At 41.9% G+C, this 23296-nt stretch overlaps 1 protein-coding gene across 1 annotated transcript in view; it reads left to right on the top strand.

Annotated features, from left to right (window-relative positions):
* The window catches only part of Scp2 (sterol carrier protein 2), a 58324-nt gene that overhangs the window by 11833 nt on the left and 23195 nt on the right, over positions 1-23296 (top strand). Inside the window, exons 6-12 of the mRNA XM_048351330.1 lie at positions 2086-2212; positions 3878-3941; positions 5133-5219; positions 6302-6452; positions 10745-10892; positions 19082-19189; positions 19759-19912. Of these exons, the coding sequence (XP_048207287.1) occupies positions 2086-2212; positions 3878-3941; positions 5133-5219; positions 6302-6452; positions 10745-10892; positions 19082-19189; positions 19759-19912 (839 nt within the window). The remainder of the gene's footprint in view (positions 1-2085; positions 2213-3877; positions 3942-5132; positions 5220-6301; positions 6453-10744; positions 10893-19081; positions 19190-19758; positions 19913-23296) is intronic.

Below are 23296 nucleotides of genomic sequence, written 5' to 3' on the forward strand. Positions count from 1 at the left end.
TGCTGATAAGTCATATGTAGCAACTTTTTACTCAGGGTCAGATGCCTTGTCTTGAAAATGGACCACCACTGACTTTGTTTTCCACAGTGGTATTTTAGGATGGTTAAGAATCTTAGAGGCTGGGGATATGGCCTAGTGGCAAGAGTGCTTGCCTCGTATACATGAGGCCCTGGGTTCAGTTCCCCAGTACCACATATACAAAAAACGGCCAGAAGTGGTGCTGTGGCTCAAGTGGCAGAGTGCTAGCCTTGAGCAAAAAAGAAGCCAGGGACAGTGCTCAGGCCCTGAGTCCAAGCCCCAGGACTGGCCAAAAAAAAAAAAAGAATCTTAGAGAGGGCTGGGAATGTGGCTTAGCAGTAGAGTGCTTGCCTAGCATGCATGAAGCCCTGGGTTCAATTCCTCAGCACCACATGAACAGGACAGGTCAGAAGTGGTGCTGTGGCTCAAGTGGTGGAGTGATAGCCTTGAGCAGAAGAAGATCAGGGACAGTGCTCAGGCCCTGAGTTCAAGTCCAGGACTGGCAAAAAAAAAGCCAGGTACTGATGGCTTACTCCTATAATTGTAGCTCATCAGGAGGCTGAGGCTGAGATCTGAGGATCCCAGTTCAAAGCCAGCCGGGGCAGGAAAGTCTTCATGAGACTCTTATCTCCAATTAATCACTCAAAAACCAGAAGTGGTGCTGGGGCTCAAGTGGTAGAACACTAGCTGTAAGCACAAATTGGCTCAAGGATAGTGCCCAGGCCTTGAGTTCAAGCCCCACAGTCACCAAAAAAGAGGGAATCTTTGGGTTTTGAAGGAGAGAAGGAAAGATGGAAAATAAAAGAAGAAAAAATAAACAGTAAAACTGTTTCCCTCTATGAGATTACTTATATTTTAATTTATTCTTGTCCTCACTTTCTACAAATGTAGGTACCAGATGATCTTAACCTTAGCTGAATCTTTGACTCCTTTCTCTCCTTCATCGTGAATAGTTATTTCCACACATAAGATGTTGAATAAATGTTGCTTGATCATTTGTTTATTTTTTCCTTCCTTCTATTTTTAAATTTTTGTGCCAGAGTTGAGACTTGAACTCAGGGTCTGAGTATCATCCTTTAGTTTTTTTGTTCAAGGCTGGTGCTCTATTACTTGAACCAGTTCTACTTCTGGTTTTTTGGTGGTTAATTGAAGTTAAGGATCTCAAACTTAGAAAGCGCTAAGTGGCTCACACCAGTAATCCTAGCTATTCAGGAGACTGTAAGACTCTTTTTTTTTTGGCCAGTCCTGGGCCTTGGACTCAGGGCCTGAGCACTGTCCCTGGCTTCTTCCCGCTCAAGGCTAGCACTTTGCCACTTGAGCCACAGCGCCGCTTCTGGCCGTTTTCTGCATATGTGGTGCTGGGGAATCGAACCTAGGGCCTCGTGTATCCGAGGCAGGCACTCTTGCCACTAGGCTATATCCCCAGCCCCTGTAAGACTCTTATCTCCAGTTAACAACCAGAAAACCAGAAGTGGTACTGTGACCCAAATGGTAGAGTGCTAGCCTTGAGTTGAAGAGCTCAGGGACAGCTCCCAAAGCCCAGAGTTGAGCCTCAGGACTGACAAAAAAAAAATTCAGAATTTGTTTCCTGGGTTAGTTTTGAACTGCAATCCTCAGATCTTAGCCTTCCGGATAGCTAGGGTTATAGGTTTGAGTAGGTGTGAGTTACTAGCTCATGGCTCCTCTGTTTTTTTTTTTTGTTTTTTTTTTGTCAGTTATGGGGCTTGAATTCAGAGCCTGGGTACTGTCCCTGAGCTTTTTCACTCAAGGCTAGTGTTCTGTTACTTTAAACCATAGTGCCACTTCTGGTTTTCTAGTGGTTAATTGGATATAAGAATCCCACACCCTTTCTTACCAGGCTGGTTTTGAACTATGATCCTCAGATCTCAGTCTCCTGAGTAGCTAGGATTGCAGTGGTGAGCCACGGGTGCTCAGATCTTTTCTGTGCTTTTATGTGAAGTATTTCCTATTTATGCTTGTAGAATAAGTGAATGTGTTAGTAATAGTGTAGTTGTTGAAGGAGATACTATGTCAGCTACTCAAACTTGTTTTTCCCTTCTCTCATAGTATGCAAATAGGACCCACCCTGTAGATAAACATCTTGAAGTCTTGGCCAATAAGTATGGAGTTTCTGCCCATCCTCTTGCTGTTCAGTTTTTTGTGGGTGCTGGAAAAGAGCACATGGAGAAATACGGTATAAAAATTGTCTGAATACTAGTTACATACAGAGTCTAAAAAATGAAGGGCCTTTCATAAAAGTATATACATATATATGTACAAATACATATATATACAAACATGATTCACCCTATCCTCTGTGGGAGGACAGGGGTTAGGGAAGAGGGGGAGGGAAAGGTGGAGGGTGAACAATTTAAAAAATACAACTATGTATACGATGGCATAAGGAGCCTCAATGAAAGTGATTGATCACAAAGCCAGTCCAGGCAGGAAAATCCGTGACACTCTTTTCTCCAATTAACCACCAGAAAACCAGAAGTGGTGCTGTGGCTTATCGTGGTAGAGCACTAGCCTTGAGCCGAAGAGCTCAGGGGCAGTGCCCAGACCCAGAGTTCAAGCCCCACCACTGCATAAACAAACAAACAAATAAAAGTAGTTGATCAGTAGGGGCCTGGGGGACAAGGAAAGAGAAAGCAGTAAGAGGAGTTAATTAGAGCGAAATATAACATGCCTGAAATACCATAATGAAACTCTCTGATACAATTAATACTAAGATAGAATAATGGGAAAATAAAACAGGCCCAAAGGGGAGAATACCAGTAGAAGTAGGGCTAACAGGGGCTGGGAATATGGCCTAGTGGTAGAGTGCTTGCCTTGTATACATGAAGTCCTGGGTTCGATTCCTCAGCACCACATATATAGAAAAAAGCTGGAAGTAGTGCTGTGGCTCAAGTGGCAGAGTGCTAGCCTTGAGCAAAAAGAAGTCAGGGACAGTGCTCAGGCCCTGAGTTCAAGCCCCAGGACTGGCAAAAACCCTCCACAAAACCAAACAACAGAAGTGGGGCTAACAAGGGTGAATATTCATCAATGTTAGCAAAAGCAAAATGTAACAAATAAATAAACTTTATCTTGTATCTTCAGCACTTTACAAAAGGTATTTCCATTTGGATGTCTAGTTGATGTTGCATACTTAGGAGGTCTAAAACCTTTAATTCTCAAACTGGCTCTATCCCCACCCAGTCTAAAAATTTCCCCACTCAATCAATGATCAGTCCATCTTTCTATATTTGATCAAGATTCTGATTCTACTGAGTATTCAGTGTATCAGCAAACTTTCCATTCTAACAGTACCATTTGTCATCATTTCCAATGTGATTAACTTGAGATAGGAGTCTCTTGGATTTGTCTGCCCCAGCTAGCTTTGAACTTCAATCCTCTGGATCTCATCCTCCTAAGAAGATAGGATTATAGGTGTGAGTCACCAGCATCTGGAAAATTTAGAATCTTTTAACTTACATTTCCTATACAGGGAACAGTAAATTTTTTTTCTTCCTATTTCTTTCTATGTTAACCCTGTCGCAAAAAAGTAAATTCTTGCTAAAAATAAAATAAATTCTTAAAAAATCCCTTATATTTAATTATAAAAATTACTAAAAGGCAAAAACTGGGAGTAAAGGAAGGGGTGACAGTGTCCAAAAAGAAATGTACTGTTTACCTGACTTATATTACTGTAACCCCTCTATACCTCACCTTTATAATCACAGTAAAAAATTATTAAATAATATATATGATATCTACGTAAGAGAAAACATAAAAGTATTTAGCAGAAGCTCGAGTATCATTATTACATTTGTTCATAAATAGCAGAAAAACATTAAACAGATCTTTATCTTTTCTATAGGAACAAAAATTGAACACTTTGCAAATATTGGATGGAAAAATCATAAACATTCAGTTAATAACCCGTAAGTATTTCCAAGATAAGAAATGAAAATCCAATTTATTCTTCAGTGTAATATGCAACTTTATACTTGAAAAGAAAATGTAAGATATGAAAGATATTAACTTGAATGTTATTGTTTTTCTTATACGAGACTTGTACCTGGGCTGGGAATATGGCCTAGTGGCAAGAGTGCTTGCCTCTTATACATGAAGCCCTAGGTTCTATTCCCCAGCACCACATATATACAAAACGGCCAGGAGTGGCGCTGTAGCTCAAGTGGCAGAGTGCTAGCCTTGAGCAAAAAAGAAGCCAGGGACAGTGCTCAGACCCTGAGTCCAAGGCCCAGTACTGGCAAAAAGAAAAGAAAATAAAAGAATTTAAAAAAAATAAAAAGAGACTTGTACCTAAGTCAACTTTTGACTACTTTGCAGTTGGTTTTTGACTTATTTGTATTTAGATACTATTAAAGCTTAGTGGTATTAAATAAGGTTGTATCTCTTCTGGTCTTGGGGCTCTATCTCAAAAACAAAATAAAAAAATAAAAAGCACTGGGTGCATAGCTCAAGTGGCAAACACAAAACCCTATGTTCAATTCCCAGGAAAAAACAAAACAAAAAGGTGACAAAAAAGTTTTTTTTGGGGGGGGCGTGTGTGTGTATGTGTGTGTGTTGGTCCTGGGATGTGACCTCAAGACCTGGGCTCAATCTCTGAGCATTTTTGCTCAAGGCTATCCTTCTACTACTTGAGCCACAGCTCCACATCTGGCATTTTTGGGTAGTTAATTGGGTATAAGAGTGTTATGGACTTTCCTGCCTAGGCTGACTTTGAACCAAGATCCTCAGATCTTAGCTTCCTGAGAAGCATAGGCATTAGCCACTGGTGCCCAGCTAATTCTTTACATTACATAGCAGGTGGTATTTTTTTTTTGTCTTTTATTTTTTGGTACTGAGGATCAAACCCCAAGACATTGCACTTGCTAGGCAAGTGCTTTGCTACTGAGCTACATCCCAGCTGTAGAAGATGGTATTTTGAAGTTTGAATTTTCTCTTTAAATTCAATTCAAATCTTCATTTCATGGTTGACACTATTAATAAGGCTGTTGTTTTGGTTGTGAAAAGAATATTCACATATTATTCTAACTCTTGACCAAGACATCTTCAACAAAATTTGCAATTATTACTGCACATTTTGTAACTACTTATTTTGCATTTAGGTATTCCCAGTTCCAAGATGAATACAGTTTAGATGAAATAATGAAATCACGACGTGTTTTAGATTTTTTGACTGTCTTACAATGTTGGTAAGAAAAATATATTTTGACATTTACTAGATAGATGAAACTGTGCCCCTCCCCTTCCCTGCCCATCCCTCTGTGGTTAAACTTCAGGTTGTGCAGAAATCATACCAATGTGATCTTCTGGGTTATTTCATGAGAATACCCTTTTCTTACTCCTGTTCTGAGACAGACCATCTGCTATCTTGAAAAATATGTTTTACTTCTTTCCCTTATCATTTCTACTTGCTTTAGTTGCTTTAATTATATTTATTCATTAAAATTACCTTGAGACCAGAGGAATCCAAAGGTTTTTCTTTGAGCATTTTGTTTTTCCCTAAATGGGCTTCTAATATAGGAAACTTTCTGCTATTAAAATAATCAAGAATAAAATTAAAACAAGGAAAAAATCATAATGCAAATTGCCTGACAGCAAGTCCTGTGTAGTGCCTGCATAAGCCCTAGTCTGTGCTTGTCAGAACCCTTCAGATATTGGCTTGGGATTCGGGTAAACAAGTCAGGTTGCATTCTGAGGGTTTTCCCCTCTAGAGAGTCCTGCTGAACTCACAGAGGGCTTCTGTCATTTGCAGTCTAGCTCCCCAGGGAATCTAGATTGCAAGCAGAAGATGCTCTAAGGAAAAGGTCTGCTTTGAGGAGATCTTAAAGAGTCTTGCATATGGACTTTCCAGTATCCCTCTTCTATTTTTCTCAGTTTCCAAAAAGATTTCAGGAGTGAGCTCTCTGAGCTAAGCAGAGATGGAGCTATCTAGATGTATAATTGAATTTTTATTGCAGTAGGATATGAAATAACCTTTTGGTTATTTCAGAAAGTCATCAGAAATTGCCTCATGCATCTGCACGGGCAAATCCAGGATCTTGTGTGATGAGAACTCTTTTTGGGGAGAGACTAGAAATCATGAAGTGATGGACAGCATTGGAGGTCTTGCTTAGAGGTCCAGTCTTCAGTGGGAAGCCTATGTGGTTTGTAAGATATATATCACAAGAAGACAGTGCACCAGCCAGCATACTTGGACCTCCTTCTGTCTCCCATTCTGGAATCCTGGGGTTGAGATGGGACAGGAGTAAGTCATTGCTTTACTTCCTCTTAGTCCCACTTCAGATGGTGCTGCTGCAGCAGTTTTGGCTAGTGAAGAGTTTGTACGCAAGTATGGACTGCAATCGAAAGCCGTGGAAATTGTGGCACAAGAGATGATGACTGATTTGCCAAGCTCATTTGAAGGAAAAAGCATTATTAAAATGGTATGTCTGAGATTATTTTATTAATTAAATAGAGGAAATGCTGTTTAATTGATTAACTAATAAGTTAGTGCCAGAACTAGGGCTTGAACTCAGAGCCTGGGTACTGTGCCTGAACTTTTGTGTCCAAAGCTAATGCTCTACCCACTTAAGCCACAGCCTCACTTTCAGCTCTTTGGTGGTTAATTGGAAATAAGAATCTCATGGAGGTGGGAGGGGAAATGGGGGGTGATGTGGGGGGGGGGCGGGTGCTGGTAGTTCATGCCTATAATTCTAGCTACTGAGGAGGCTAAGATCTGAGGAACCTGGTTCAAAGCCAGCCTGGGTGGGTAAGTCCTGAGACTCTTATCTCCAGTTATCCACCAGAGAACTAGAAGTGGTGCTGTGGCTCAAGTGGTAGAGCACTAGCCTTGAACTGAAGAGCTCAGGGACAGCGAATGCCCAGGCTAAGAGTTCAAGCCCCATGACTGACAAAAAAAACAACAATAAAAAAGTTTTCATGAACTTCCCCTCCTGATCTGACTTTGAGGCTCCATCCTTAGATTTTAGTTTCCTGAGTAACTAGGATTATAGGTATGGGCTACTGGCACCTGATGGAACATGCTATTTAAAATTTCAAGATGGCATACATTGTCTATCACCAACCTTGGAAGTTATTTACTCACAAAATATTGGTCTAGAAATTTTAGTATTGTAATCTGTCCTTAAGTGTCTGATATGGGAAAACTAATGAAGAGAGATACTTTTTATGGTGGAGTCATAAGTATGACCTTTACCTATCTAGACATGCTATTTATTTTTGTGAATAAATATGCAAGATTCCAGACTTATGAAGTTAAAGGAAAAGCAAAAATGACTTCAGATAACTTTGTTTCTGTTTTGAGATGAGGTCTCACTGTTGTTATCTAGGCTGGCCTCAAATGTCTGGACTCGATCCTCTTGCCTCAGCCTCCCCAGTAGTTTGGGCTATGGGAGTTCTATTATTCCTAGCTCCAGGGAAGTTTCTTAACCCTTAGTACAAAGCCCCCTGATTTTACAGAAAGATTTTTATAGATTTTAAAGAAAATGGAGAAAATGAAGATACATAATTCAGCCCTAGGCCAGTGCTGTGATGTGTACTGAAATGTCCCATAAATGCTTACATGTGGAAGACTTGATCCCAGTGCAGCAATGTTCAGAGGTGGGATGTAGAGTTGCTGGCTCACGGGGACACTGACTTATCAATGCATTTATCTGATAATGAGTACTTAGCTGAATGGGTTTTAAGGGAGGGGCTTTGTCATAAAAGTGAGTGAACTCGGGGCTGGGGATATGGCCTAGTGGCAAGAGTGCTTACCTCGTATACATGAAGCCCTGGGTTCGATTCCTCAGCACCACATATATAGAAAACGGCCAGAAGTGGCACTGTGGTTCAAGTGGCAGAGTGCTAGCCTTGAGCAAAAAGAAGCCAGGGACAGTGCTCAGGCCCTGAGTCCAAGCCCCAGGACTGGCCAAAAAAAGTGAGTGAACTCTGTTTACTTTCTTGTCTTCATGAAGTAGTTTTGCTGTTTCACATGCTTCCTGTCAATATGTTCTGTCTTTCCATAGGCCCAAAGTTATGGGTTCTAATTTGAAACCTCTGAAACCACAGCCTAAAATAAACCTTTCCTACTTTTTTTTTTAATTAAAAAAATTTTTTTTGACAGTCTTGGACTCAGTCTTGGACTCAGGGCCTGAGCACTGTCCCTGGCTTCTTTTTGCTCAAGGCTAGCACTGTGCCACTTACAGCACCACTTCTGACCTTTTCTATATATGTGGTGCTGGGGAATCAAACCCTGGGCAAGCACTCTTGCCACTAGGCCATATTCCACCCCCCCTACTTTTCTGCTTTTTTTTTTTTTTGGCCAGTCCTGGGGCCTTGGACTCAGGGCCTGAGCACTGTCCCTGGCTTCTCTTTGCTCAAGGCTAGCACTCTGCCACTTGAGCCACAGCACCACTTCTGGCCATTTTCTGTATATGTGGTGCTGAGGAATTGAACCCAGGGCCTCATGTATATGAGGCAAGCTCTCTTGCCACTAGGCCATATCCCCAGCCCCTACTTTTCTGCTTTTAATTGAGACTGTCTCACTATATAACTCAGGCTGAACTTGTAAATTCCCCTGCCTCAGCTTAAAATTTCACCACAGCCTAGGATTGATTATACCTCAGCCTGGGACTAACCATTTTCATAATTTTAAGTTGTTTTTCACTTGTATTTTGTCACAGTGTTGGGAAACTAAAACTTGAAATAACAAAATTAGATTATGGCAGAGATGCTGTTGTTATTATTATTATTTTGGTTGTGGGCTTGAACTCAGGACCTGGGCACTGTTCCTGAACTATTTTGCTCAAGGCTAGTGCTTTACTTCTTTGACTCACAACTCCACTTCCGGTTTTCTGAGGGTTAATTGGAGATAAGAATGTCTCACAGATTTTCTTACTTGGGCTGGCTTTGAACTGTGATCCTCAGATCTCAACCTCCTTAAGTAGCTACGATTTCAAGTATGAGCCATCAGTACCCAGCATTAGGGGTGATATTATATTCAGTTTTTTTTTTTTTCTGGTCCTGAGGTTTGAACTCTGGGCCTGGTCACTATCCCTGAGCTTTTGTGTGCAAAGTTAGCACTCTACCCTTTGAACCACAGTGCCACGTCCCAGATTTTTTTTGTGTGGTTTAGTGGAGAAAAGAGTCTTATGGACTTAATTTCCCAGGCTGGCTTTGAATGGTGAGCCTCAGGTCTCAGCCTCCTGAATAGCTAGTATTATAGATGTGAGCCACCAGTGTCCCAGTGTCTTAGTTTTTTCTTTTTTTAAAATTAATTTTATTTGTTTTTGTTCATATGGTACAGAGGGCTCAAACTCAGGGCTTCATACATGCTAGGCCAGCACTCTACCACTAAGCCACATTCCTAGCACCTCAATTTATTTCTTGATGAGAAGTTGAACTTGCATTTTATCATGCTAGACTAAAGACAGACTAACAATTTAGACTTTGTTTTTTGTTGTTTTTTTTTGCTTAAACTCAAAGCCTCTCACTCTCTAACCAACTTTTCTGCCCATAGCTGGAGCTCTCTACAACTTGAGCCACACATCCACTTCTGACTTTCTACTGATTAGTTGGAGATAAGAGTCTCTTGGATTTGTTTGCCCATCCAGGTTGCCTTGAACTGAGATTCTCAGATCTTAGCCTCTTGAACAGATAGGATTATAGGTACAAGCCACTGGCTCCTGGCTCAGCATAGCCTTTGAATCCACAGGCCTGGGGTTCAATTCCAGGAACCTGATAAAAAGCATTGACAGGAGAAGAGAGCATGGGCTTAGGAAAAATGGATTTGAATCTTTTATTTTTTTAATTTTTTATTGGTCGGAGACTGGAACTGGAACTTAGTATCTGATGATTTTGCTCGTTGGCTGGCACTCTGTCACCTAAGCCATGCCTCCAACCCCAGATTGAATGCTATATGACTTAAAAAAAGATTGTCGGGCTGGGGATATAGCCTAGTGGCAAGAGTGCCTGCCTCGGATACACGAGGCCCTAGGTTCGATTCCCCAGCACCACATATACAGAAAACGGCCAGAAGCGGCGCTGTGGCTCAAGTGGCAGAGTGCTAGCCTTGAGTGGGAAGAAGCCAGGGACAGTGCTCAAGCCCTGAGTCCAAGGCCCACGACTGGCCAAAAAAAACAAAACAAAACAAAAAAAAGATTGTGGGCTGGGAATGTGGCGTAATGGGAGAGTGCTTGCCTAGCATGTATCAAGCCCTGGGTTCAATTCCTCAGTACCACATAAACAGAAAAAGCTAGAAGTGGTGCTGTGGCTCAAGTGGCAGAGTGCTAACCGTGAGCAAAAGCAGCTCAAGGACAGTGCCCAGTCCCTGAGTTCAAGCTCCAGAACTGGCCAAAAAACAAAAAAATTGTGTTTTCCCCACTTTTTCAGTGTATCTGATTCATAATGATACATTGACAAATCTCTTCAACCAATTTAACACAGTATGTATTAGGATAGTTTTCATAATGTAACATAAAACATAATCCGAGGAATTATAATGCCCTATATATCTTGATTAGAACTTCTCTACTTTATAGTTCAAAAATATTTATGTATATATGTATGTTTGTGTATATGTGTATGTATCCTCTTCCTGCGTATCATTTTATTTAGACTTCCTACATAATACAGATTCAACTCATATTTTATTGTTTTATATATACTCAAAATCCTTGTCTAAAAGGTCTAGTTTTGGCATGCTAAATTTGTTTATATGTGGTTCTGTTTTTAGGTTGGCTATGATATGAGTAAAGAAGCTGCCAGAAAATGTTATGAGAAATCTGGCCTTAGACCAAATGATATTGATGTAATAGAGCTTCATGACTGCTTTTCTGTCAATGAACTTCTTACTTATGAAGCACTGGGACTCTGTCCAGAAGGTAATATATTTGAAGAGAGCAGATTCATTGGGTAGATTTCACTATGAAAGTCTCACTTTCATCATTATACAGAAGAACTCACTAATTGCCTTTCCCTCCATGTCAGGCTGTGCCACACTGTGCATAGTGAATGCAAGTTATTTTGGTACTAGTTTTTAGAATAGTGGTTTTTGGACCGTATCAACACGGATAATGGTATTCATTATATATATATATATGTATATATATATACATATATATATTTTTTGCCAGTCCTGGAGCTTGAACTCAGGGCCTGAGCACTGTCCCTGACTTCTTTTTGTTCAAGGATAGTACTGTATCACTTAAGCCACACATAGTGCCACTTCCGGCTTTTTCTATATATGTGATGCTGAGGAATCGAACCCAGGGGTCTTCACTATGAGGCGAGCACTTTACCACTAGACCATATTCCTAGCCCATGGTATTCATTATATGAGTCAGAGTACTTGTAACATTAAATTCTTGAAAGCATAGAATATTACAGATAAAATTCTACCTATTTTAATTATGCTTAGAGACTTGCAGAAATGAGAATGGAAAAATAGTTGATTGTATTAGTGTATGAGATTTTTAGTGCTTTACTTCATTGCCAACACTTGAAATAATTTGTTTTTAAAACTTCAGCCATGCTAAAACATTATGATTGTATCTTTTTTTTTTTTTTTTGGTGCTATCCATTTGGGTTTGAAATCAGGGTCTTGGTGCTGCCCTTTTGCTTTTGTTTTTCTTTTTGCCAGTCCTGGGGCTTGAACTCAGGGCCTGAGCACTGTCCCTGGCTTCTTTTTGCTCAAGGCTAGCACTCTGCCACTTGAGCCACAGCGCCACTTCTGGCTTTTTTCTATATATGTGGTGCTGAGGAATCAAACCCAGGGCTTCATGTATGCGAGGCAAGCACTCTTGCCACTAGGCTATATTCCCAGCCACTGCCCTTTTGCTTTTGTGCTGAAGACTCTACCACCTGAGTTACAACACCACTTCTGGATTTTTGGTAATTAATTGGAGATCAGAGTCTCTCAAACTTTCCTGCCTGGGCTGACTTTGAACCGTGAACTTCAGATTTTAGTCTCCTGAAGAAGTAGAATGACAGGTGTGAGCTGCTGGCACCAGCTTACCAACTGTATTTTATTTTAGTTTCAGTTTGCAGGTCTCTGATGACTAGCCATATTGAGCATCTTTTCACCTGTGTATTGGTCATTCATACATCTTTTTTTGTATGTGTGTCTGCCCTGAGGTTTTAATACCTATCCTTGAGCTCCCCTACTCTCAGCTGTGCTCTACCACTTCCAGGTTTTGCTGTTAATTAGACATATGAATCTCACCGTTTTTTTTTGTCTGTGCAGGCTGCCTTTGAACCATGATTCTCAGATCTCAGAATACTGAGTAGCTAGTGTTACACAGGTGTGAGGCCCTGGTGCCCCACTCATGTATCTTCTTCTTCTTCTTCTTTTTTTTTGTTACTTGGAGATAAGAGTCTCCCAGACTTTCCAGCTTGGGCTGGCTTTGAACTTTGATCCACAGATCTCAGCCTCTAGAGTAGCTAAGATTACAGGCGTGAGCCACCAGTGCCTGGCTTTATGTATCTTCTTTTGCGAACTGTCTGTTTACATTTTTGCCCTATGGTTTGATGTTTCTGTCCAGAAGATGCCATGCTAACAGATGAAAGCTTGCCCATGCAGTGATATTTCACAATATTTTAATACTTTGTAATACCACCACCTATGAGGTGGTGGAATGAGTTTTACCAATAGACATGATTGAACTCCTTTGTCTAAGATCAGATCTGCTAGAGACTTGCTTGAGGCAGTTTTAGTAACAGACTAAAGGGCACATTGAAAGGGGCAGATACAAGGATTTCAGGAAGAACACTAAGATAAGTACTATGGGCACTCCTCACTTCTTTAATAAGATTACTTTAGAAGGTCAAATACTCAGAATCCTTTCTTTATTCAGACCCAAGATTAGCAATCAAGATAACTAGGGTTTTCTGCTGGCAGCAGGCATTCTTGTGCAATTGTACTTCTTGTACCAAGTCATAGTTCCCAGCGGGTTCTCAGGTTCCCGCATTGTTTTTTAGTTATTTGTCTTCATTGTAAGAATATTCTGCATACAGTTCATTTCTATGGTACATGTATGTTGTGAATGTAAATGTAATCTCTTGATCTATTGATGTAAGTTTTATGGTCACCATTTTATTACCTATTTCTGTGCCTTTGTTTTTCTGTTTCTCTTCCCCTGTCTTTTTTTACATTATCTGAATATTTACTATTATTTTTTTTTTTGACAGTCCTGGGTCTTGGACTCAGGGCCTGAGCACCTTCCCTGGCTTCTTTTTGCTCAAGGCTAGCACTCTGCCACTTGAGCCACAGCGCCACTTCTGGCTTTTTTCTATATATGTGGTCCTGGGGAATAGAACCTAGGGCTTCATGTATAAGAGGCAAGCACTCTTGCCACTAGGCCATATTCCCAGCCCCCATTATCTGAGTATTTATGTATATTATTTTAATTTATATATTGTGTTTCTGGCTCTGGCTCTTTCTTTTCTGGTGGCTGCTGTAGGACCAGGTTTCTTTTTTTTGCCAGTCCTGGGCCTTGGACTCAGGGCCTGAGCACTGTCCCTGGCTTCCTTTTGCTTAAGGCTAGCACTCTGCCACTTGAGCCACAGCGCCACTTCTGGCCGTTTTCTGTATATGTGGTGCTGGGGAATGGAACCCAGGGCCTCATGTATACAAGGCAAGCTCTCTTGCCACTAGGCCATATCCCCAGCCCAGGACCAGGTTTCTTAACCTTGGTGCTGTTGACTTTTACGCTCCATTTTTCTTGTGATGAGGCTTGCACATTTTAAGATATTCAGCAGCATTCTTGCTCTCTTACCCACAAAATGTCAGCAACATCTCCACCAACAGGAGTGACAACCAAATGGTCCTACACATTGCCAAAAAGTCTCTTTAGGTCAAAATTTCTTCCAGTTAAGAAGTTCTGGGGCTGGGAATGTGACTTAGTGGTAGAGTGCTTGCCTAGCATGCATGAAGCCCTGGGTTCAATTCCTCAGTACCACATAAACAGATAAAGCTAGAAGTGGCTCAAGTGGTAGATTGCTAGGCTAGAGCAAAAGAAGCTCAGGGATAGTGCCCAAGCCCTGAGTTCAAGCCCCAGGACTGGCAAAGAAAAAATAAAAGGAAGAAGTTCTGCTGCATGAGTTATGATATGTGAACTTACCTTTCATGGTCTCCTTTGAGACTGTACCACTTGATGTCATCATTCATGCTATAATTGTCATATGCATCTAGTGATACTGAAAACCAGAGGACATAATGATAGAATTTTTGCTTTTAATTCATCATAAATATTTTAAAGACATTAAGAGAAAAAATTTTTTATATTCATCTAAGTATTTATAATTTCTGTTGCTCAGAGGCTGGGGATATGGCCTAGTGGCAAGAGTGCTTGCCCTGTATACATGAGGCCCTGGGTTCAATTCCCCAGCACCACATATATAGAAAATGGCCAGAAGTGGCGCTGTGGCTCAAGTGGCAGAGTGCTAGCCTTGAGCAAAAAGAAGCCAGGGACAGTGCTCAGGCCCTGAGTCCAAGGCCCAGGACTGGCCAAAAATAAATAAATAAATAAATTCTGTTGCTCTTATTCTAAAAGACCCTAGTTTATCCTTTAATCATTTCCTTTAGTTTGAAAGCCTTCTTTTAGCATATCTTATAAGGTAGATAGATCTCTTGGAGGTGGATCTTTTCATTTTATTAAGACACTTTCTTCACCTAAGCTAAATTTCTAAAGGAAATCTTTGTTGGACCTTGAATTTTGGGATGACAGGTGTTTTCTTTCGGCATGGAATCTTCTGGCTGCCCATTCTAATGAGGAGTCTGGTCATTGAACTTATTCTCGGTTTTCTTCCTACTTCCTTCCTTTCTTACTACCTCCTTTCCTTCTTTCAGGGGCAGGGTTTCAATACATAGCTGAGGCTAACTGGAAGTTGAAATTTTTCTGCCTTAGCCTCCTGAGTGCTGGGATTACAAACATTTGCTATGGTGGTTCCTAATTGTTCTGTGCCAATTTCTTTTTCCTTACTTTATGAGATTATAATGAAGCAGATATTAAGTTGATATTATCCTATAGGTACCTGAAACTGTGTGAGTGTAGTAGCAGTAAAGATCAAACCCAAGGCAATACATATCTATTCATTTTGAAATTCCTTTTCTTTTTCTTTTTGAATTGTTTTTCTTTTTCTCTTTGATTATATGATTAGACAATTTACATTGATGTATCTTTATTTTATTTATTTACTTTTATTTCATTTTTGCCAGTTTTTTGGCTTGAACTCAGGGCTGGGGAACTGTCCCTGTGCTTCTTTTGTACAAGGCTAACTTTATACCACTTGAGTCCCAGTGCCACTTCTAGCCTTTTCTGTGTATGTGGTACTGAGGAATTGAACCCAGGTCTTCATGAATGGTAGGCAAGCCCTCTATCACTGAGCCACATTCCTAGGCCTTATTTATTTTTTTATGCCAATACTAGGGCTTGAACTCTGGGCTTGCTCCCTGCCCCCTCTTCAAGGCTGGCATTCTACCACTTGAGCCACACCTTCCAGCTTTTTGCTGGTTAATTGGAGAAATGTTACAGACTTTTCTGCCTGGGCTGTGAACCTCAGATTCTACCCTTCTGAGCAGTTAGGATTATAAATGTGAGCCACCAGCACACAGCTTTGATTTTGGTATATCTTTAAATTGATTGATTCCATATTTATCCTCATTCTGCTCTTAAACCTAGTAAGGGATTTTTTTTTTTTTTTTTTTTTTTTTTTTGCCAGTCCTGGGGCTTGGACTCAGGGCCTGAGCACTGTCCCTGGCTTCTTTTTGCTCAAGGCTAGCACTCTGCCACTTGAGTCACAGCGCCACTTCTGGCCATTTTCTATATATGTGATGCTGGGGAATTGAGCCCAGGGCCTCATGTATGTGGGGCAAACACTCTTGCCACTAGGCCATATCCCCAGCCCCTAGTAAGGGATTTCTTTTTTGTGGTACTGCCTGCTAGGCAGGCACTCTACTCCTTGAGCCATCCCCTGGCCCAAATACTTCATTTTTAGTTCTGAAATTTCCATTTCTAGATTCTTTTGCTTTGCCGAGAACACATATCTTTGTGGCATTTCTAGTGTGGTTTGAAAATAATTTTACTTACCTTGTAGTTCTGATACATGTTTAAGGCCTTGATAATCCCACAATCTGGTCTGTTTCAGTCTTTGTTTTTGTTTTTCCAGTCCTGGGGCTTGAACTCAGGGTCTGGGCACTGTTCCTGAGGTTCTTTTGCTTAAGGCTAGCACTCTACCACTTGAGCCACAGTGCTATTTCTCGCTTTTTCTGTTTATGTGGTTCTAAGGAATTGAACCCAGGGCTTCATGCATGCTAGGCAAGCACTCTACTGATAAGCCACATTCCCAGCCCCCTGTCTTGGATTTTATATCTATTGATGGCCTTTCCTCTGTGACAGTTGGTTGCAGTCTTCTGATTCTTAGTACATGGCGTCCTCTTGGCTGGTATTGTGGACAGGAGAGATATTATGCTTTGTAGGCGCTCTGAAGGACATTGATTTTGTTTTAGTAATCAATCAGCCCAATTTGTTGTGACAAGTTCTGTCTTGTCTTCTGAGGATGGTGGCTTAAATCATTGTTCACTTCTCTGAGCTATTGCTATGCTAGATAGGAAATATTGTATGCATCCTTAGCTCAAGAGTTAGTTACCCTGAGGACTGGAGGCAGAAACTGAAGTGGTAGAAATCCTGCTTAGTGTGCCATGGACCCTGGATTCAGTTCCCTAAAAGGATTAAAAGCAAAGAGAGCTAGGCACTGGTGCCTCATGCCTGTAATCCTATTCAAAGCTGAGATCTGAGAATCACAGTTTGAAGCCAGCTGGGGTGGGAAAGTTTATGAGACTCTTCAAAACCACAGTAAACAAAACAAAACAACCAAAGAGAGACAGTGCACAGGTTCTGAGTTCAAGCCCCAATAGTAAAATATATATATATATATGTATATATATATATATTTAAAGTAAGTTAATAAAATAAAAAGTGAACCTGATACTTGTACACAAATTGGAGATTTTCTTTCTTTTCTTTTTTTGCTCTTTCCACTGTGGCTTTCTTCCCTTACTCTTCAGCCTATTTCTTTTACTGGTTGTTTTGGTTAGAAAGAAAGGGATCCTTTTAGAGTTTTTGTTACCTGTGCTGCCCTTGCTGCTATGTGGTTCTCAAACTTTGTTCACCTTGGGCCAAGCTGCTAAGAGAGCCAGAGTAAACTTACAGGGAACTAATCCTTGGGCAGTGACAGCCCCGGGTTTTCACTGTCTCTGGGCTCCTCCTTGGGTAATTGTGTTCAGTGTTTTTCAGTGCTGTCAGTAGTGGGAATGGAACATCGTGGGAACATAGGCTGCCTGAGCAGAACTTGAAGCCAGTGTGTCTCAGGGTAACATGGCATGTATCAAGGAAAGAACAAGCTGATGAAAGGAAAGAAAGAAGGCAGAGACCTCAACAGACCAGAACAAGCTTTAATCACTGCTGAAGAGGAATTCCATGCAACACCTACTAGGGTCAGAGACACAGGGAGCAGGGAGTGAGGGAGGGGGTTAGGTTTTTATACATTTGAAGGTGAGATCTTTGGAATGTCTTTGTCCTGTCCTATTGGGGATTGGTTTATTGTGCAAACTGTCCTGTTTGGGGTGTTAAGGTAGGGGGATCCTTTGACACCGACAGTCCTGCACTTTTGGATAAGGTCAGGGGTGAAGTTTTCCTGAGAACATGGGAGCAACACTGAGTTATGGGAACAAAGCGGATTCCCACTGTTATGCCCAAGTAGCAAGAAGACCACCGAGAGCCAGACGTTCCGAAATGCAAAAGCAAGGCTTTATTCAGGCGAGCTGTAGGTCGGGCCTTGCCCTCCCCATCAACACATCGGAGGTTAGGAGGAAGGCCCCGAGCTGAGATTTCACAGAGCTTATAAAGGCAAAAAACCAAGTTACAGCAATCAGGTGTTCAAGCAAGATTAGGATACGGGTACAAATCTGATTGGCTCAGGGCTCGAGGCATTGGGGCGGTTAGAGTTAAGCAGGGAGTTTCTTGACCGTCTGGGCCCTAATATGCTTGTCCTGCCAGCCGGGATAATTGGTGGCCTGGGTTACTCAAAGTTTAAACAGACAACAAAATGGGGGCTGCCTGAAAATGGGGTTTACTTTAACTCTTCACCACCAGCATATATATGAAGGTAACTTTCAAGTTCATATTCCTAGCTCTGCTGCTTCATAAGCTGCCTTTCAGTTTTTGTATTTTTGTCTTCATCTCATAAGCATTTCAAGCCAGATTCAGAGTTGACTCTCAATATTTTCCAGATTTCTTCCTTTTCATAGATCTTCTCTATCTTCTAGTTGGTCAAACTAGAAGCCATAGATTTCTTCATAAGTCTTATCTTTATTTAATTTCTTCTCTTATATTCATAAGGCTCTGAACTCCAACACCAATGCAGCATAAATTAATTTATTAATTAAGCCTTCTTTCTCTTTCACAGCACCCACTGAACCCACCTTTAAGTCCTGTCAGCTATGGATTCAACCTTTTGAAATAAATCTAGACTGTGATATTTTTAGTCATTATCAGCTTTATTTTAGTTTATTTTAGCCAGTCCTGAGGATTGAAGTCAGGGCCTGGGCATTATCCCTGAGCTTCTTTTGCTCAAGGCTAGCACTCTACGACTTGAACCACAGTGCTATTTCTGGCCTTTTCTGTTTATGTTGTTCTGAGGAATTGAACCCAGGGCTTCATGCATGCTAGGTGAGCACTCTACCACTAAGCCACATTCCCAGCCTGGTGTGCTGTTAAGATATGTTTGCCATCTGGGTGCTGGTGGCTCACACCTCACATCTCTAGCTACTCAGAAGACTGAGATCTGAGGATGGTGTGGTTCAAAGACAGCCTGGGCAGCAAAGTCCTTGAGACTCTTATCTCCAATTAGCCACGAGAAAATTGGAAGTAGTAGAGCACTAGCCTTGAGCAAAATTGCTCAGGGATAGCATCCAGGCCCTGAGTTCAAGCCCCATGACTGACAAAAAAAAAATGCTTGGCCTTTGTTCTAATGTTATTTCTAACATTTGCGAATATTGTATTTCCTTCTGCAGGGCAAGGTGCAACATTGGTTGATAGAGGAGATAATACTTATGGAGGAAAGTGGGTCATCAATCCTAGTGGTGGATTGATTTCAAAGGGACACCCACTGGGAGCTACAGGTAATAGCACACACAGACTTCATATTTTTGTCATAAGTACGGTTTGGAACTTGATTTGAATATAATTTGTATTCTCTGAACTTGGCACCTGGTGCCTTAAATGCTTATTTAGCTGAAGTCCTTTTTTTTTTTTTTGCCAGTCCTGGGGCTTGAACTCAGGGCCTGAGCACTGTCCCTGGCTTCTTTTTGCTCAAGGCTAGCTAGCACTCTACCAGTTGAGCCACAGCGCCACTTCTGGCCTTTTCTATAGATGTAGTGCTGAGGAATTGAACCCAGGGCTTCATGTATGTGAGACAGGCACTCTACCACTAGGCCATACTCCCGGCCTAAGTTCAGGCAATTTGTAAACCTGATACATTGTTCCATCGCATAGACTAAGGAAGGGGCGGGGGGAGGGTAGATGTGCTGTGGCAAGCCTCTTTCTGGCTTTTAGAGAAGTTTCTGAGGCGAGCTTGGGCTCGACTTGTAGTGCTTTGAAGTTTGGCTGGGGCAGCTGCCGGAGGCTGGCCGCGCCCCGAGCCACGCCCCCTGAGCCAGGCCCTCTGCCCGCTCTGTGCTCGACTCGCCAGGCCTGGCCCAGTGCGCTGAGCTCTGCTGGCAGCTGCGCGGCGAGGCCGGAAGGAGGCAGGTTCCGCGGGCGAAGGTGGCCCTGCAGCACAACCTGGGTCTCGGCGGCGCCGTGGTCGTCACGCTCTACAGGATGGGCTTCCCGGAGGCCGCCAGGTACGTGCCCCGCTGCCTTCTGCCCCCTGCGTCTTCCCATGTCTCCGCAGCCGGGGACGCCTTCGGGGTTGTCTTCACTCGGAGGGGGGAAGGGGCTTCCTCACTTAGCCGCGGCCGCAGGGCTGGCCAGCTGGCCGTCGGCGCCCCACCTGTCCCGGCCCGAGAGGGGCTCGCCCCGGAGCCGGGGCCGGAGTCCCCCCGGCTGGCCTTCTGGCTCCAGGCGCGTCAGGGAAAGCCCTCACCTTTGCCAGACTTGTTTTCGTACCTTGCTGAATGCCTGCCCAACCTTGGGGCCCCAAGTGCCCTCTGCCCAGCCCCCCGGGCCCCCGGGCACCCACGGGAGGAGCTGTCTCCTTTCCTCACCAAGATCCAACTGGCCCTATCCTGGGCTTCTAGTCCCAGTGCACACGCTCCACTCCACATGTATTGCACTTCTTCCTTCGAGTCCTGCTGTCTTTCTACCTTGGTTGGCTCCTTTTCCTCTGTCAGCACACATGGTCAGATCTTCCACTAAAGAATCGACTTTTCTCCTTGTTTAATTGTTCTCTTTTATACTGAACTTTTTTGTATCCAGCCTTTTGGTTTTTCTTTTCCTTTTTTTTTTTTCTGGAATACCTAGCAATCTAGTATCTCACCTCACTGGAGGTTAGGCAGGCAGATGGGAATGAAATAGAATGCCTTTGTCTTTATTTTTCCTCTATATGCTTTTAAAGCATGTCTTAGCCTTTAATACTAACTCTCTCTCCTTGGTAATAAGTTAGTTTAATAATTTAGTAGTTTATTCACATCACCTATAAAGGACATGTTACTACTTTTACAGAATTTATTATGTTAATATCCTACAAGTTCTTTTGTGTCTTCTTCTGTCTCAGAATATCTGCACAGAATATAACTTCTGTTGTAAAAATTAAGATCCATCTTAAGTATCCTTTCCCTTTATTCACAGCATTTTGTACTTCTGGAACCTAATCCTAGTTTTGGTTTCTTGAGGCTTAAGACTATGACCTCTTCTACTCCTAGGATTTCTCTTATAGTGAGTAAATGCTTCAAAAGATGATGGCTCATACTTTCTTGTCTGATTTTTATTGATTCTATACTGACTCTAGAATTCCATCCAGTTCATATTTGGAGTTCAAAACCCCTAGCAAACAGCAAATTATAAAGAGCCACCATAGTCTGCATGATTAATATAGCTATCTCATTTTCTCAGAGGAGAAAATTATGAACACCAGGCAAGAGAATCTATTTTAAGTGTGAAATTCTCATAGTTCTTTGATGTTTAAGAGACTACATAGTTGGGTAAAAGAATCATTTAGGGGCTGGGAATATGGCCTGGTGGTAAAGTGCTTGCCTCGCATACATGAAGCCCTGGGTTCCATTCCTCAGCACCACATATATTTAAAAAAGCCAGAAGTGGCGCTTTGGCTCAAGTGGTACAGTGCTAGCCTTGAGCAAAAAGAAGCCAGGAACAGTGCTCAGGCCCTGAGTTCAAGCCCCAGGACTGGCCACAAAAAAAAAAAAAAAAAAGAATTGTTCAGATTACCCAAGATTGATACTTTGGGGAGGCAGAAGCATGAAGAAAAATCCAGCTGATATGTTAATGGCTGAAAATAAATTGATCTATTACTGATCCTTTTGATAGGCTTAATGATAGAACACCTATATATTATTATATGTTTGATAGATCAGACTGGTGTTACTTTGTGTTAGATGGAGAGACCAGAGGCCAAGAGTTCTTAGGAGGCTGTTTAAATAGTGTGGGGAAGAAATGTTTAGTGCTACCACAGGGCCATGAAATGAAGAGGAAAGGTCATGTTTAAGTGCTGGGACCATTGCATTTGTTTGCAGTTAAACTTAACTAGACCAGTTTTTTTTTTTTTTTTTTTTTTTTTTTTTGCCAGTCCTGGGGCTTGGACTCAGGCTCTGAGCACTGTCCCTGGCTTCTTTTTGCTCAAGGCTAGCACTCTGCCACTTGAGCCACAGCGCCACTTCTGGCCATTTTCTGTATATGTGGTGCTGGGGAATCGAACCCAGGGCCTCATGTATACGAGGCAAGCGATCTTGCCACTAGGCCATATCCCCAGCCCCTTAACTAGACCAGTTTTATTTTATGTATTTATATATTTAGTTGGTCACAGGGCTTGAACTCAGGGCCTGGGTGCTGTCTCTGAGCTCTTTTGCTCAAGACTAGCATTCTACCACTTGGAGCCATAGTGCCACTTCCCAGTTTTGAGTGGTTAATTGAAGATAAGAACCTTTTTTGCCCGTACTAGCTTGGAACTCCAATCCTCAACCTCCCTAGTAGCTAGGATTTTTAAACATGAATATTGGCTGTATATTATAACATAATGTTCTTTTATGTAAGTCAAGAGCTATTACAATAGAAATGGATGAGTTTGCATTCTGTGGTAGATTAAAGGAGCCTATTTTATTTGTGGTAGATTAAATGAAACCTATTTCTAGAACTCACTTTGATTTCTGCTTCTCCCCCCTCCCCTGCCCCCTGTTAAAGTACAATTTACTTATAGTGTGAGTCACTATTTTTTTGTCAGTTTGGGGGCTTGAACTCAGGGCCTGAGTGCTGTCCTTGAGCTTTTTTGCTTAAGGTTATTGCTTCTACCACTTTGAGTCACAATGTCACTTTCAGTTTTTTGGTGGTTAGCCTTTCCTGCCAGGCTGGCTTGGAACTGATCCTTAGATCTCCTCCTTCTTAGTAGCTAGGATTAGAGGCGTGAGCCACCAACTCTTGGCTAAGACTAACCTTAATTAGTGTATTTCTTCAAGTTTTGACATGCATATGTTGGATAGTGTTATAATTACCACCACAATCAAGATTTAGAGTAGTTTCATCACTCATTCCAGATTCCTTGTGTACCTGTCACTCAGCCCTTTCCCACCTTCTGATCTTGGCAGCCACAGATCTGTTTTCTACCTCTGTAGATTTCCCTTTTCAACAATGCTTTATGTCTGACTTTTGTCACTTAGCATAATGTATTTAAGACTCATTCATCTTATCTTATCAATGATTTACTCCTTTTCTTAATTTTTTTTTGAGACAGGATCTTACTATGTAGCCCAGGCTATCATGGAACTTGCTATGTCTCCCAGGCTAGACACAAATTCTCAGTTCTGCTTCTGCCTACAGAGTGCTGGGTTACCAGTGTTTACCACCATGTCCTGCTATTTGTTCTTTTTTTATTGAGCAATATTACTTCATTGTATGGACTGAACCATAGGTTGTTTATCTAGTCCTTGGTTGAGGCATATGCAATTTTGTGTGTGTGTGTGTGTGTGTGTCTGTCTGTCTGTCTGTCTGTGTCTGTCTGTGTGCCAGTACTGGAGTTTGAAATCAGGGCCTGGGTATTGTTTTTGAGCTTTTGTGCT

This window comes from Perognathus longimembris, chromosome 7 (assembly GCF_023159225.1).
Source record: "Perognathus longimembris pacificus isolate PPM17 chromosome 7, ASM2315922v1, whole genome shotgun sequence".
In the NCBI taxonomy this organism is placed as follows: domain Eukaryota; kingdom Metazoa; phylum Chordata; class Mammalia; order Rodentia; family Heteromyidae; genus Perognathus; species Perognathus longimembris.